The sequence below is a fragment of the Onthophagus taurus genome, chromosome 3 (genome assembly GCF_036711975.1).
Source record: "Onthophagus taurus isolate NC chromosome 3, IU_Otau_3.0, whole genome shotgun sequence".
Lineage (NCBI taxonomy): Eukaryota > Metazoa > Arthropoda > Insecta > Coleoptera > Scarabaeidae > Onthophagus > Onthophagus taurus.
The window spans coordinates 30,059,419-30,076,432 of record NC_091968.1 but is presented as its reverse complement, the minus strand read 5'-3'; the positions used below and the strand labels follow the sequence as shown (position 1 = coordinate 30,076,432).

At 33.5% G+C, this 17,014-nt stretch overlaps 2 protein-coding genes and 1 long non-coding RNA gene across 32 annotated transcripts in view; 2 read left to right on the top strand and 1 right to left on the bottom strand.

The window, feature by feature from the left end:
- Window positions 1-17,014, bottom strand: part of LOC111418609 (calcium-activated potassium channel slo) — a 73,290-nt gene that overhangs the window by 9,080 nt on the left and 47,196 nt on the right. For 11 of the 30 annotated variants that reach the window (XM_023051184.2, XM_023051183.2, XM_023051188.2 and 8 more), the window contains 7 exons: window positions 11,272-11,322; window positions 10,729-10,755; window positions 10,258-10,320; window positions 10,074-10,109; window positions 9,886-10,024; window positions 9,682-9,747; window positions 4,178-4,352 (listed from right to left, as the gene is read on the bottom strand). In XM_023051184.2, the coding sequence (XP_022906952.2) occupies window positions 4,178-4,352; window positions 9,682-9,747; window positions 9,886-10,024; window positions 10,074-10,109; window positions 10,258-10,320; window positions 10,729-10,755; window positions 11,272-11,322 (557 nt within the window). Of the gene's footprint in view, window positions 1-4,177; window positions 4,353-9,681; window positions 9,748-9,885; window positions 10,025-10,073; window positions 10,110-10,257; window positions 10,321-10,728; window positions 10,756-11,271; window positions 11,323-14,814; window positions 14,890-17,014 lie in introns of all 30 variants that reach the window. The other 19 variants (XM_023051197.2, XM_023051195.2, XM_023051196.2 and 16 more) reach the window with 7 other exon arrangements.
- Window positions 640-2,249, top strand: LOC139429244 (uncharacterized). Its single transcript, XR_011639908.1, has 5 exons — window positions 640-971; window positions 1,030-1,214; window positions 1,273-1,341; window positions 1,499-1,644; window positions 1,703-2,249. It is a non-coding gene; the product is annotated as an uncharacterized lncRNA (long non-coding RNA).
- On the top strand, window positions 2,567-4,182 carry LOC111418611 (uncharacterized). Its single transcript, XM_023051207.2, has 2 exons — window positions 2,567-3,914; window positions 3,965-4,182. The coding sequence occupies exons 1-2, from the start codon at window positions 3,458-3,460 to the stop codon at window positions 4,138-4,140; spliced, it is 633 nt and encodes a 210-aa protein (XP_022906975.2). The 5' UTR covers window positions 2,567-3,457; the 3' UTR covers window positions 4,141-4,182.

Sequence of the window (17,014 nt, the reverse complement as noted above, 5' to 3'; positions counted from 1 at the left end):
AACCCGGATTAAGATATTTGATGGAGCGTTCTTTCTGATTGTGAACATAGTTTTTTAAAATTCAGTTTGATAACAATTGCACAAGGGCTTGAAGTTTGGTAATATTAAGCTATTTTACGTACAGAGCGGTGTTCTTCATTTTTTATTGATTTTAATATTAACATATCGGCAAACGAGGACCGACGATTTCATAAAGAAAGAATCAAGCTTTCATATGGTGCATTTAGTGTTCTGCTATATCTAATAATAAGAAAGATATCAGCTAATAAAATAGATAGGAAATTGCGGATAAAAATTTGTTGTTGGAAGGTTTGTTGCTATCGTTGCTATCGTCACATCGTCAATCGGGCATTTCCACTTTCGTATTGGCCAAGGATTAAGCTTTCGAATGAGACATTGTTTATCGAAATCGGTTCACTGGTTCTCATGTTATAATTAAAATACTATACATGTAAAATTCTGTTTAATTGGGGGCTAACTTCACATAGGTGTCATTATGAATAATTATGTTGTAATCCCAACAAGTTTAGTGAAAATAACTTTTTATTTTGTGCGTGGGTATAAATTAAACAATTTGAGGTTAGGATTTAATACAAGAAAATACATGGTTAACATTGCTTGTGTTGTCAGTTGTAATCATGGGGGGGGATCTCAAATGAATGAAAATTGTAACCGTTGTCAACGCCATCCGATGTCACCGTCGATAACTAATTCTACACAAATTCAAATTTAAACAACCTTTAAGGTGGCTTATATTTTATTTCTTTTTTTGTATTCATCTTTGATTAATTAAGTCAAATTAAGTGATGTCAAATATAAATGATATTGATAAATCAGTTAATTTTTTTAATAAGTGTAATTTTGTAATTAAGTGTAAAAAAGTGTAAAAAACATTTAAAATTTTTTAAATGATAAAAATGTCGGTTATTAATCCTTGCTGTGTACCATCTTGTGATGATAGACATTAAAAGGTAAATTATAAAAATTATTAATTAATACAGCATAATTACTTTCATTCTGTATTTCTAGATATTATTTTCCGACCGACCCTATTATTCGAATGGCTTGGCTCTCTGGAATACACAATTCAAAATTATTTGAATTAATTAATGATAAGCGTCTAAGTAACTATTGTGTTTGCCCCAACCATTTTGCAACAATGTGCAAATATGTTGAGAAGAAATTGAAAAAGCTACCTACATTATGCTTACTAGGTAAATGAAATTTTGGATAAAAAGTTTGTTTTTTAAATATGTTTTTTAAATCATTTAGATTTATAAGAAGAAACTATAAATAATTGCTTTTTGTCTCCACAAGATCAACCAACAGAAGATACTTCAGGTATGCTGCATGGTGTGAAATTAATTATTTAGTTTCATAATTCATAATTATATAATTCATTATATACCATATTATATATGTTTATAACCCCGACATGCCATATATATATTTATACCCCCACATATGTATGCCCCGACAAACTTCCTGGTGTAACTAGTTCAACTGTTATGCAAGTCTATCCTGGATGTAGTAAACAACAAGGTTGCGAAATTGCTTCAACCTCATTTTGCGAGGAAAATTCTGCCATTTCATTAGAAATGAATTGGAAACGGTTCCACCTAAGTGATGAAAAAGAAATAATTGGTAAATACCATAAAAACTGAATAATCATTCTTATTTAAAATTATCTTTATTTTTATAGATAAGAAACGGAGGAAATTACCTTTTACAAAGAACTGCAGCAATTGCAACCTAACTGGAGTAAAAAAAGCGTTGTGTCGCGCTAAGAAAAATGCCAGAATAATAAGGCAAAAGCTAATACAATTGAGGAAAAATCCTCAGGTATTGGTGAACCTCAAATATTTGAATAAAGAAACTAGAAATTTCTTTAGCAGCCAGTCCCGAAATCAGAAAAAAAAAGTGCTGGCTCTTACCATTTACAAACAAAGTGGTAAAGGATACCGGTTCTTATCAAATTTCTTTTCACTACCATCCAGGAAGACGCTACAAAAACTGTTAGGGTAAACAAAATGTAACATTATTCTATTTATTGAACTAAAACTAGAACTAATAGTAGCACTATCACTAGAACTAACACTAGCTAGAAATTTTCGAAGTGATTTCGAGTCGTCTTCGATAGTGCTACTATTAGTTCTAGTTTAATTACACCGACCGTGAAAGCCTTCGTACTTATACTCTATTTATGTTACCAAATTTTATTAGTTTTGTGAATAATAAATTATTATGTTGAAATTAGATCTTTCATTTAAAATATATTTATTTCCTTTTTTTAAAGCAATATTAATTGTGTTATTTTTAAATTTGGCGGTTAAAGTTAGCCCCAACGATCTGGCAACGTCACTCGCTTCGCTTCGATGCGCAGCGAACAATGTTGCCAGATCGTTGGTTAGCCCAGTTTTACACCATTATCCTAGTGGAAGTTGGTTTTAATCTATGATTAGTACTCTGCGGTGACATCGGATGGCGCTGTACGCAAGGTACAATTTAATAAGGTAGAGTTGGCCATCTCTATCCTTCCTTATCTCTGCTTTCGAATTTGACATTGTTTATCGAAATCGGTTCACTGGTTCTCATGTTATAATTAAAATACTATACATGTAAAATTCTGTTTAATTGGGGGCTAACTTCACATAGGTGTCATTATGAATAATTATGTTGTAATCCCAACAAGTTTAGTGAAAATAACTTTTTATTTAGTGCGTGGGTATAAATTAACCAATTTGAGGTTAGGATTTAATACGAGAAAATACATGGTTAACATTGCTTGTGTTGTCAGTTGTAATTGTCATTTGGTTAAATACACAGTTTGTTGCTATCGTCACACGGGCCATTTATTTATTTTTATTTTGTAACCATGTCTTTTTTAATAACTATTTTAATTTAACTAAACTACTATTAAATAAGCTACTATACTTATTTATCATTTATATTTACAACATAAAGATTGCAAAGAGCTTTCAGTCATTTGACAGATCAATTGATACACAATCCATTAACACAAAGTCTATTAATACACATTTGGTAGAAACAATTCTATCTAACGCCATTTAATTGTCGTTCTGCATCGATAGCCTAAGAAATAAGGTTTTCATCGGAAAATATGTTGAAATCTCAACAAGTTTAGTGAAAATAACTTTTTATTTTGTGCGTGGGTATAAATTAAACAATTTCAGGTTAGAATTTAATACGAAAATGCAATTTTAATTAATTGCTTTTAACTTCCAAAAAGAAACGTCAAATCGCAACTTTAAAGTGATTTTTCGGTAAGTACTACACTTTTCCGCACTTTTTTTTATCATTAACACATATTTAGAGTCATTTCCAACCGATTAAAAAAAATTTATCGATTTTTAAGAGGGACAGCTAATCTTAATATATGCCAAAAAGATTTTGTCTTTATTGACAGAAATAAATTATTTTTTTGCTGTCAATCAAAATGGGTACAAGAAGTATTTTAAAAGTGTTTTTAAAGAATTTAGGAAATTCACGAAGAATTTTACCCGTTAAATTAGCTCCCCCATTATTAGAAATTTTCGATAAAAAGTTTCAAGTTGCTCCTAGATCAGTTTTGGATATCTATAAAATCGATGAATCGAAAAAATGGGTTGTGGCGGTTCGTGAATCGCAAAAAAATCAATATTTAAAGAAACGATTTGCAAATTCTGTATCGAAATTATTTAAAAATTGGGGCGTAAGACATTATTCGAATATAAAAAAGCCTCCTAGTATTCAAGCATTTTTAAAAACGGACGAAAAAAAATCTTGCGTACTCCAAAAGGATGGAAATTTTAATAAAAAGTTTTTACCCGTAAATGGTTTTGTACCATCTCTTACGCAATCGACTAAAAATCAAAATAAATTTGTTTCCATCAAAGAAAATAAACAGCAAAAAGGTAAAAACCGATTTTTTTTTGAGTGATACAGATACGAAAAATATTTTTAGGTTATCCTATATCAATTTTGACCATGAAAAGCCAGAACAAAAATTTCCAACCAAATTTATCAAAAAGTACGAAATTTAACGTTAATAGACACAAAAATGAGGTGAGATATAAAAAAATAATCGAAAATAAAGCTGTTATCAAAACAATTCCCGAATATGTACCAAAAATGAAATGAAAATAACCCACAAATTTAAAATAAACAGTTTCCTTACAAGTATACAGTCTTCTAAATTTTTTGCGGGCCCCCAATGGAACATTCCAGTGCTGTCATATTTCATTTCGGTTTTTTCAAAGTCGAAATCTTTCGCTTGATCATCAGCCAAACCAACCGGAAGCGCGACACCGTTGTTGTTCTGATTGGTTCCGCTGCTCGTACGACTCGTCGGCCTGAAAATTAAAAATAAGAACACAACATTCGAGTGACAAATCCGGTATATTTCCAGCGAGATTTTCAAAAATTTATTTTATAATAGTAAAAGGGACCCACTACTTTAATAAAAAAGAGTCTAATAGCTATTAGTTTTTAGACAATAAAAAAACAACGTAGAAAAAACTAGGAGAGAGAAAGAGAGAATAAACGATGAAGTATATTTATATAAAAGAAAAAAAATCATGCAATGAATATAGATTTTTGAATGAGAGAAAAACATTGATTTAGGTAGATTTTGAGTACAAATATAATATGTGGTAAAGATGAGAAAGTTGTTAGAAAGAAAAGTGGGATTTTTTTTGTTTTTCAAGGAATTGATTCGATGAATATTGTAAAATGTACTTATTGAAAAAAATTATATAATTTTAAGATAATTTTGAAAATTTTATTGTAGTTTTTGTGACTGACTAGTTACGGCAGAAGGACAAGATATCTTACATTTTGATTCCAAAATTATTCCCACAACAACTAGCCCTATTCATAAAACTAGTTTTGTTGAATTTAACATTAGTTAGTTGTAAACAAAACTACCCTTATCTAACATTTGTTAGTTGCTTTGATTGCAACGCATCGACAATCCATCAAATGGGAACTGTCAAACGTATTTTCTTTCTATATTTGTTGCTATTGATGATGAGGAATAAGATGTTCAAACAAAGTTGATTAGAATTTCTGCCCAACTTAAATATTGCAAATATACCAGAAAATAAACATAGAAAGTGACAATTACAATTTTCTTTCCCTATTCACTGCTATAGGTGATAAGGAATACTGCATTTCAAACTAAGTTGAGCAGAAATTCTGCTCAACCCAAACTCGACTAGAATTACAAGAAAATCACGTTTCTAGAGAAACAGACAGCTGCAGAAATAATTTTCTTGCTGTATCTAGAAATGATGAGGCATACGATGCAAAACGAAAGACGAAACCTCTGTGCTCGCCAAAGGATTGAACTACGCAATCGCCCCGAAGAAGGTCCCAAAGGAGGAAATCATCTGCGAAGTGGAAGCAGTTGTTCGAGGGATGCCTGCACTGAAAGCCGAAGAGATCCGACAAGAAGTTGCGAGAGTATTGAAGTCAGCAAAACCACCAAAATCCAACTTGACGGTTGGTGAAAAGAAGGCACTCCGATCTATAAAAGAAAAATCAGAAATCGTCGTGTTACCAGCAGACAAGGGGAATGCTACCGTTGTTATGGACAGGAAAGAATACGACGACAAAATGATAAACTTACTGGACCCAGCCACCTACAGGAAGATCAAGAAGGACCCCACAGACAAAATCGTTAGAAAAATGAAGGAACTGATAAAAACCACAGGAATTCCAGCAGAACAGCAGAAAGGTTTGTTTGTGCAGGCGCCGGTACCACCACGAATCTACGGACTACCGAAGATTCACAAACCAGACGTCCCCCTCCGCCCTATCGTCAGCGCCATCAACTCCCCAACATACCAGCTGGCTAAACATCTTGCAAAGATTCTGTCCCCCTTTACAGGTAACACGGTATCGTATGTCAGGGATTCTACACATTTTGTGGAATCGGTAAAAGGTGTAAAGCTGGATGCTGGGGATATGTTGGTAAGTTTCGATGTGGAATCCCTTTTTACTAGGGTACCAGTTACTAGAGGGTCTTCGCCGAAAACTCATTCCGGAGGGTTTACCAGGATACGTGCCAGATCTGGTGGAGTATTGCTTATCGTCGACGTATTTCAGCTGGAAAGGAGAATTTTACGAGCAGTTCGAAGGGGATCTCCACTATCGCCAGTTATAGCTAATTTCTACATGGAATTATTCGAAGAGGACGCTTTGAAGAAGAGCCAGTGGAAACCAAAACTATGGCTCCGATATGTGGATGACACGTTTGTGATATGGCAACATGGTCAAACACGGCTCCAAGAGTTCTTGGATCACTTGAACTCTCAACATCCCATGATTAAGTTCACCATGGAAACAGAAACTGCCAAAAAACTACCTTTCCTAGATGTGTTGGTCACCAGGACGACAAATGGAGATATAGAACTTGGTGTATACCGAAAGAAGACCCATACCAACAGGTATTTACAGGCATGTTCACATCATCATCCCCAACAGAAGAGGTCCGTGATCCGTACATTATTTCAGCGAGACTATGTGAAGGAGAGAACTTGAAGAAGGAGCAACACTTTCTACGAGGCGTGCTGCAGAAGAATGGATACACTTCGAGGGACATCAACCAGGCCATCAAGCAGCGAAAGCAGAAAGAGGACACGGTAAGTACAAAACCACTTGGATTTATCTGTCTTCACTATGTTTCAGGTGTAACGGAACGAATTGCTAGGCACCTCAAGAAGAACGACATCGTAGTGCGGTACGGCACGGTCAGCAAAATTCGGAACACACTCCCGATAGCCAAGGACAAACTAACTCCATTAAAAGGAGCGGGAGTCTATCGACTATCGTGTAGTTGTGGGAAGGTTTATGTTGGCCAAACTGGACGCAACGTCGAGTGCCGCATCAAGGAGCATGAGAGGGATGTAAGGCTGAAGAAGATCCAGCAGTCGGCGGTTGCGGAACATTGCCATGCAGAGGGGCACCGAATAGACTTCGAACAAACAAAGGTGCTGGCTAGGGACAACAGATACTACCAAAGAGTGACAAGAGAAGCCATAGAGATTCACCGACATAAAAATAACGTCAACAGAGAGGATGGCTGGGAGCTTAGCAGAACATGGAAGATGGTGGTGAACACGCGACGTAATTAGTTATTAATTAGTTTGTAATTAGCGTTAACTGATTATTAATTAGTTTTTCCGACTTATACCGGGTGATTCATAAGTAATGGGCCAAATTGTAAATGTACGTTCAGGAGGCCAAAATAATAATATTTTCATTAACAATAATGGGTCTTAGTCTGCTCCTTACTGAGATACAGGATGTTAAAGCGAAAAAAATAAAATAGATTTTTGTTAATAGATCAGCTACTTTTCTACATAATGACTCATAGTTGACTTATAGTTTTTGTAAGGGTAAACAATAATGTGTGAGAGGATTTGAGTTAACTCGTAGATGTCGCCACATGCGCCATATGAATTAGATGAAATCAGCTACAAATTTTTTATCGCTCATTATTTTACAACATACTTGTTTAATTTGGATAGCCCCATCATTTCTGTAGAAAAAAGCTATACTTCTTTGATCTTGAAAATATTAACGATTTTCGAGATATTTGAATTTTACTAATTCACTAGACTACATTTCACGGTGGTCGACGTAGCATTAATCTGTTAAGACACGAGCATGGCATGGAATGTTGACATTTACCTAACCGTAATTGATAATTGATAACAATATTAAACTGAAACCATAAAAAAATTACGTAATAAAACAATTTATTGTACGCCAGTTAATAAAACGAAATACAACATTAGAACAGACTTGAACTAAGACCACTTACGACAACTGTTATCAAAACCTACATGTTAATGTTGTGCGAAGTTAAATTAAATTTAAGCTTAATTATGAGCTACTGCAAAAGGTTTTCAACATGACCACCACCAGCATTTATACACGCATTTAACCGTTTGGTTAAGGATTGTCTGACTTTAAAAAATGTAGCAGGATTATTTCGTATTGAATTGGCTGCATCTTGAATTCTATTCCATAACTCGTCTCGTGTATTTATAGTAGGTTCAGCATAGACCATTGATTTCATGTAACCCCACACATAAAAATCAAGTGGATCACTACCACGTCCAATCCAACGGTGAGGGAATGTTTCATTCAGATGTTCGCGCACAGCACGTGAAAAATGTGGAGGAGCACCGTCTTGCATGAACCACATATTTCTTCTTAGTTGTAATGGAAGATCTCCCAAGAGGTCGACTAAGTCATTATTTAAAAAAATTAAATATGACTCTCCATTTAAATTAGGAGGTAATTCAACTGGGCCCAGTAATGTATTGCCTATTACACCGCACCACACATTTATTTTAAACTCGTGCTGGAAATGTCTATCTTTTTTTAAACGAGGGTTTTCGGTTTCCCAGGCATGACTATTTCGCCAATTAAAAACTCCGCGTCTGGTAAAGGTTGCTTCATCCGTGAAAAGAATGTTATTTAGGAATGTTGGATTATTATTCAATTTTCCTTTTAGCCACTGACAAAATTGAACTCTGATTCGATAATCTGTTGGAAGTAAATTTTGCACAGGTATAAAATGATAGGGATATAAATTTTCCTTGTGTAAAATTCTAGTCACGGATGGTTGGCTTATTCCAGTTGCTGCAGACAATCGACGAGTGCTTATTTCAGAATTTTGCGCAATTCTTACCAAAATTTCATCTTCTTGCTGCGGAGTGATAATCTTAGGACGTCCTGTATGATATTTTGGACGAAATGAACCTGTTTCACCCAATCGATTATAAATATTTTGAAATATCTTCCGGTTTGGCTGCCTTCTGTAAACATTCTTGTGCGTAAACGCATAACATGTCTCTCATTTCTTCGTTTGAAAAGTGATTATGTCTCGGCATTTTGATTTATGTTAGGACAAGAATGAATCAGTTTACTTAACAATAAAATGTTTTAAACTATTCATTAAACGTAAAAGCTCATTGACGTTTCATAATTCATATGGCGCATGTGGCGACATCTACGAGTTAACTCAAATCCTCTCACACATTATTGTTTACCCTTACAAAAACTATAAGTCAACTATGAGTCATTATGTAGAAAAGTAGCTGATCTATTAACAAAAATCTATTTTATTTTTTTCGCTTTAACATCCTGTATCTCAGTAAGGAGCAGACTAAGACCCATTATTGTTAATGAAAATATTATTATTTTGGCCTCCTGAACGTACATTTACAATTTGGCCCATTACTTATGAATCACCCTGTATATAGTTACCGATTTTTTGATCTCGTCACTTCGAACCAGTTTCTGAAGAAGGTTGCAACATGGCATCCGAAACGTCAAACCTTTTATTAAAAGACGCACGGCAAAACCCGAAAGTTTCTAGTTTTAGTTCTAATCTTAGTTTAATTGACTACGATGCAAGTCAAATTGAATTGATCAGCAAGCGACCTCGGTTTTTATTGTCCTAGATGTAGGTTATTAAGTTCGTGGATTTAAAGTCTTGATTTTCCAAGAAAATAATTACCCACAATCATAACTAACAAGTCATAAGCTGACATAATTAATATCGTAAAAAAATAAGTACATTTTTCAATCATCATCGATAAAAAAAAGTTTGTACAAGAAAAAGCAAGCAAGTAAAAAAGTGTTAAGTAAATGCTTGAAGCGTACATGAGTTTTTTCACTTCGTAGGCAAGATGATAGCCGGCATAGCCTCCGGGTTCCTGTTCTGTGCCTCTGAAAATTTATATTAACGTCTTCTTTTTCCAACTTTTTTATAAACACTTATTTTGCAATTTAATTAATTTCGTTTGAGATAAAATAAATAAAATTTTATTTGGAAATTTTCAAAATTCTCTTTAAGAATTTTGTTACCTATTATAACCAGGAGAAACGGCATTCTCTGTAGTATTCCTGTTCACCGTTGGTTTCACTTTATTAACTTGTTTCGTCGAATTTACCATGTTTGCGTTAGGGACTGCGTTATTTCTCGGAGTATGATTTCTATGAGTCACTAAAATAAACATTATCATCAAAATAATAATAAATTAGAATCAACTCACTTTGTATATCTTCTTGAACTCTGTTATTAGCATCACCTAAAATTAAGAAAATTATTTTAACCGAATTTTTTATTTAATTATGTAAAGTATGGTGTTTAATTGTGGTTTTGTGTATTTTAAGGTGTTTTAATTCTAACACAACATCCAAACTAATTGAGATATATGTTTTAATAATCTATAATACCTCTTATATGAACTTTCTTTGGAATTTCGGGCGGAGTAAAAGTTGGGGGTGGATGATGATCATCTGCAAAATTCCATTAAAAACACATCGAGCAAATGGTATATACACAAAAATCTAATCATCACTAAAATTTTTATTTCTAAAAAATATCTTCGATTTAAATTAATTTAATTAATTTTAATCCAAGTATTTTTTATCTAAAACTATAAACGTCGTGATCATACCCAAAAGAAAAATAACATGCTTAGAATTTAAAACCAAGCCAGAAAGAAAGAGTAGACAGATACAAGCAAGAAAAACGTGCAAAAATAATTGAATAAAAAGGGCACTCTAAGTCACTATATACAAAGAATTTCTTTTTAATATTTTTGATTGATTTTCTTAAGATTGATGTGTTATTTTAGGTTTTTGGTCGATATATATATATTTTTTTTTTAATTTTAAAGTTACGAATTTTTTTCGGCGACTTACTTGCGTACAAATTTATTGGATCCACACCTGCAGAAAAATATGTGGTATATTCGGACGTACTCGAGATTTTAACGTGTAATTTGTAACAATAATTATTTTTTTTTAATAATTAAACAAAAACGTTACACAATTAACTAAATTAATTCGAAAAAATTTAAATCAAGCAGATACAATTCTCGTTTACGAAACCGGATATGAAAATTTATATACTAGAAACACTAAAAAGAATAAACACCGAATATTATTATTAAAGAAAAATAAATAAATTAATAAATATGCAGGTGTTTAAAAAAATAGAGTGCTTAATTTAATTATGATTTTAATGTTCCAGATACACTTCTATTTTTGAGACACCTGCATAAATAAAAACCAGACTAAAACACCAATTATTAGAGCGAAGAGTGGAATATTTGTGTTTTTTACAAAAACAAAATAATAAAATAAAACGAAAAATGTTTGTTTTTTGGTCGTTTTAAAGTTTTTAAAAGAAAATGTTTTGGAATGTTAATGTGTGTGTTATTGTTACTTCTTATTGATACGTACTTGTTCTTCCGACCATTTGAATTGCTCTCACACCTTTCCTGAAGGTCGCCACTGCCATTAACCAGACAAAAAGAGAGTTAGTCGCGACCGAAAATTTATTTTTCTCAATTTCGACCACAAGACAAACAAAAATTATATTTTTAACAACTTATTATAAGAACATCTATGTTTGACCATTTTCTTTCATTAAAAACGTTCCTTAGTTTTTAACAAATAAAAATAGATGGTATTAAGACATTCTTAAACCCTGGGCAATATCAAAAAAAAATCAACAACAATATTTACCTTTTCTTACTAAATCGGTGTTTATTAAATTGCTAAAAAGAGGGGTATTTTTTTAATCAAAAAAACCTACCTAAATATTCCAGTTATTCGCGTCTGATTTTTTGCTCAAAATTAGCTTTCATTTAAGGATTGTTTATTTATCGGGAATTTCATATAACACGCAATATATTAATGCAGTAAACTACTTTGCACTTACACTGTCCCACATAAAATGTAACATCGCTTAATAGTATGTACAGGCATTGAGTAGTTTTGCAAAGGAAAAGTTTTGCTTGGAAAAGGTGACGTCCTTATGATAACTCTGAGTTTACGTCTTAAAAGACGCACGGCTAAACCCGAAACATTCTAAGTCAGTTATTAAGTTACTAGAACTAACATTAGACCTAAAACTAGAAACATTTGGGTTTAGCCGTACGTTTTTTAAGACGGATAAACCCGAATGTTTCTAGGTATAGTATTAGTTCTAGTTTTACACTTCCACTGTCACTAGAATTAATATTAGATCCAGAAATATTTGGGTTGCATAACAATTAAAAGACTGAAGTCTGAAGACGTACGGCTAAACCCGAAAGTTTCTAGTTCTAGGTCTAGTGTTAGTTCTAGTGCTAGTATTAGTCTAGTTTTATCGAGGTTTTCGACCCATCAGCCTAACGTCATTTCTGCTGAAAACCCTTGAAAAAGTTCTGGAACGGTATATCCGTACGGTGCCATTGGTATCTGGTCCACTGAGTCGCCACCAGTATGCTTATCAAGCGGGAAAATCAGCAGAATTGGCTCTACACAACTTAGTTGGTAGAGTATCCAGGACGCTGCAAGATAAAGAAATCTTGGTTTGTGCGTTTCTGGATATAGAGGGAGCGTTCAACAACGCAATACCACAATCTCTTGAAAGAGCTGCTCTTGACAGGGGAGTGGAAGCAACTATAGCGGGTTGGATCCGCAATATGCTAGATAGTAGAATAGTTTCTACTTCACTCCACGGTGATACGATACGCTTCAGGCCGGGAGGGGTGTTATCTCCCCTGCTTTGGTCCCTCCTAGTTGACGATCTGATTGCGATAGTCGAAGGCGTTGGTGTGGAAATACAAGCTTATGCTGATGACATTGTCGTTATGGTCAAAGGAACCTGTTTGCCGAGGATATCTAAAGTCCTCCAGGTGACCCTAGATACCATTTGCGCTTGGTGTAAGGGAGAGAACCTCTCAACAAACCCGCAAAAGACAATTGTTGTGCCCTTCACCAGGAAGCGAAAGTTGGATGGACTAATCCGCCCAACTATCCAAGGTGAAGAAATTCCTTTCTCAAAGGAAGTCAAATATCTAGGAGTAATCCTAGACAAAACCCTGTCATGGAATGGACATTTGCAGGGAGTTTTGCACAAAGCTAGACTATCCTTGTGGACTTGTCGCAGTCTTTGTGGAAAAAATTGGGGTCTTACCCCTGAAAGACTGTACTGGCTCTATGTGACTGTGGTTAGACCTATGATCACATACGGAGCAGCAGCCTGGTATAGGAAAGTCCGACAGACTTCAGTTATCAGTAAACTTTCACGAATTCAACGAGTACCTGGATTGGCAATCTCTGGTGCGATAGGCACAACGCCAACTCTAGCAATGGAGGTTCTGCTTGGCCTATCTCCTCTGCATTTGCATATAGAGAAAGTGGCTAGAACAATCATTTACAGATTTAAGCAATATGCTCAAAACTGTTCCGACATGTCCTACCAATGGGCTGCGGAAGACATTATAAGCACTGATACTGTGCTATCAATGCCGTCAGATTTGGCGGTATCACTATCAGTGATTAATGCTCGATACGAGATTGTACTGCCTGAGCGGCAGTCCTGGATCGAAAATGAAAATTCTCTGATTCGGGCAGACATTTGCTTGTACACAGATGGATCAAAAACGCCTGAAGGGGTAGGAGCAGGAGTATACTGCCAGACACCTCGAATTAAGCAAGCCTACAGCCTGGGTACGTACTGTACTGTATTCCAGGCGGAAGTATTTGCTATTGACATGGGTACTAAAATCCTTCTTGAAAGAGGGGTGAAGAACATGACAGTACGAATTTTCTCAGACAGTCAAGTCGCTCTCCAGGCGCTGCAAGCCGTGAAAACGGTGTCGGTTCTGGTTAATGATTGTAAGAGAACATTAAACACACTGAGTTGTGATAACAGAGTCTCTCTGATCTGGATCTCGGGTCACTCTGGGGTTGCTGGCAATGAAGCAGCAGATAAGCTAGCACGAGATGGCAGCGCTGAAGCGTTTGTGTGTTGGTGTATTATTTGCGATGGCCAAATATAGGATTGAACTGTGGGCTGAAGAGAGACTTCGCCTACTGTGGACCAGTTCTCCTGGAATGAGACCCGGGAATATTTTAGGACTTGCCCGTAGTAGCATAAAAGTTCTAATGGGCACTGCCGATTAAAAGCACACCTCAACTTGTTGGGTTTAGCCGACGATGTTGAATGCCGACTATGTGCGGAGGAAGCAGAGACGGTTGAGCATGTTTTATGCCACTGCCCTGCCGTTAACCGTATCAGATTCTCGATTTTTGGGTCGCAGTTTATCTCCTCAAAAGATCTGAATCGTTAAGAGCATTGGACTGCACGGTGAAATTTGATAACGATATCTATCGGGGTACAATAGATCCTTAGGGTCGCGGTGCAAGGTTGGTTGGTCCGCCTACCCGATATGTATTCTATGTAATGTAATGTAATGTAATGTAGATCCAGAAATATTTGGGTTGCATAACAATTAAAAGACTGAAGTCTGAAGACGTACGGCTAAACCCGAATGTTTCTAGTTGTAGGTCTAGTATTAGTCTAGTTTTATTTAAATTCTAAATGTTCTAAATTGTTGTATATTTTTATTGAACACTGCGTTCCCCGTATTGATCCGTTATATCGAGGTTTTACTCTAATGTCAAATAATATGCATGTTATGTGAGACAAAGTAAGTAGGTACGCTCTGGTTTCTATGAAAATATATTTGAGTATATTGCATCTTAAGTGAAATTCACTGTATAGTTAATAAATAAAATTTAAATTAGCGATTAGTAACCACAGCTAAAAAAAGTACATTGATGCGCAAGCAATTTCATTAATTTTTTTTGTTAGTAAGAAAATAATTTTGTTAGCTTCAAAAATAAATTAAGTAAAAAAAATTAAAAACTAAAAGAAACGAAAAGAACGAAAAAAGCGAGCTTAAAATGTAAAAATTAGACGTATTTTTTAGTCTAAAATGGGGGCCGTACCCTCCATATATCTGTAATATGTGGTATTAAATCCTGTTTTCATCATGCCAGTTTGCATCATGATCATTCCGACATCTGGAAATAAAGCAGAATGAGGAGGGCGGATGACGCCAAGATTAAAAATGTACAACAAAATAAAAATAATAAAATGAATTTGTTAATAAAATAAATGTTTAATAAAATGATAAAAAGGGGATAAAGTTAAATGTTTGCAGCCCAGGGTTAAGCTATTTTCGATGTTCATCAGCACTTTATACTTACATTTATTATTTTTAAAGACAATTTCTCATCGTTTTTTTCTATTAATCAATCAAATAAAGATTTATAATAAAATTGATGAATTTATAAAATCTTTATTGGATTTATTATTGTTCATGTATCGAGGAGATTAGATTTAAAAATAAAGAAATAATAAAGATAAAGGATAAGTTGTCGAGGGGTTGAGGGGATAAACGAAACATGCAAAAAGAGTTCTGTGCAAGTTTGGGGGACAATAAAAAACTTATATACGTGTGTGATACATTCCGTAAGAAAAAATACAAGAAACATAGTCATTCACCTTCTGTTCCAAAACGTTTCTTGTAGGTAATTTTTATATGTATATATTTTGGTAACTTTTCAATGTTTATTTTGTTTGTAAATACTTGGAATTAAGAAATAAAGTAGAACTAAAAATAAAAGAAACCTTAAACCAATTCAAAAAGACACATTTGAATTTTTGTTGCAGGAAACAAAGTAACTAAGAAGATTTCAAGACAGCTTTAGAAGTCGGAGTTATTCGAAAAATACAGATATCGCGGTTATTTAATTTAATGCAGGTGCCTCGAGTCTATCACCGTCTTCTTCAACTCATTACACTCTACCAGCAGATGATTTAAAGACTCCCAGGCCTCCCCACACTGTCTACACCCCCCCCCCCCCCCCCTGCCATACCTAAATCTGATCACTAGGGCACGGAACTTTTGTAACAAAACGACACGATTTCCCCCCTCCACTCGTTCTGAGCAGAAAATTTCATACAAAAGTTGTTCTAAATTAAATTTTAAAACGATTTTTTCAATAAAAATATATATATAAAATTTTTTTGAGGCTATGTTCTTAATTATTGATCAAATCAAAAATTTTTATTAACAACATTTGTTTAGAATTACTTCAGGAACAGTGTTTGTTAATAAAATTTGTTGCTATCTTGAAATTTTAATTTCCCTCTGAATAGTATGCTATCAAAATGAACTATCTCAATAATTATTGTTTTTATCAAAAAATGTTTTAAATAAAATTTGTTTCAATTTCGATTTTGAATCAATTATCTTAATAACAAAATTTTGCATCTCTATTAATTAAGCGTCTAAGTGTAATTATGTATAAAAGAGGAAAAATTATTATTTTGAGGTTATCTCTTTAATTATTGATTAAATCAATAAAATTTGTTAACAATATCTTTTAAGAATTACACCAGGAACAGTGTTTGTTAAAACAATTTTTTTCTAACTTGAAATTTTAATTTCCCACTGAACAGTATGGTACAAAAATTAATATTTTTGAGGTTATATCCTTATTGTTGATTTAATCAAAAAATTTTATTAACAAAATTTGTTTAGAATTACTTCAGGAACAGTATTTGTTAATACACTTTTTTGCTAACTTGAAATTTTAATTTCCCTCTGAATAGTATGCTATCAAAAGTAATTATCTCAATAATTATTGTTTTTATCAAAAAATGTTTTAAATAAAATTTGTTTCAATTTCGATTTTGAATCAATTATCTTAATAACAAAATTTTACATCTCTATTAATTAAGCGTCTAAGTGTAATTATGTATAAAAGTGGAAAAATTATTATTTTGAGGTTATCTCTTTAATTATTGATTAAATCAAAAAAATTTGTTAACAATATCTTTTAAGAATTACACCAGGAACAGTGTTTGTTAAAACAATTTTTTTCTAACTTGAAATTTTAATTTCCCACTGAACAGTATGGTACAAAAATTAATATTTTTGAGGTTATATCCTTATTGTTGATTTAATCAAAAAATTTTATTAACAAAATTTGTTTAGAATTACTTCAGGAACAGTATTTGTTAATACACTTTTTTGCTAACTTGAAATTTTAATTTCCCTCTGAATAGTATGCTATCAAAAGTAATTATCTCAATAATTATTGTTTTTATCAAAAAATGTTTTAAATAAAATTTGTTTCA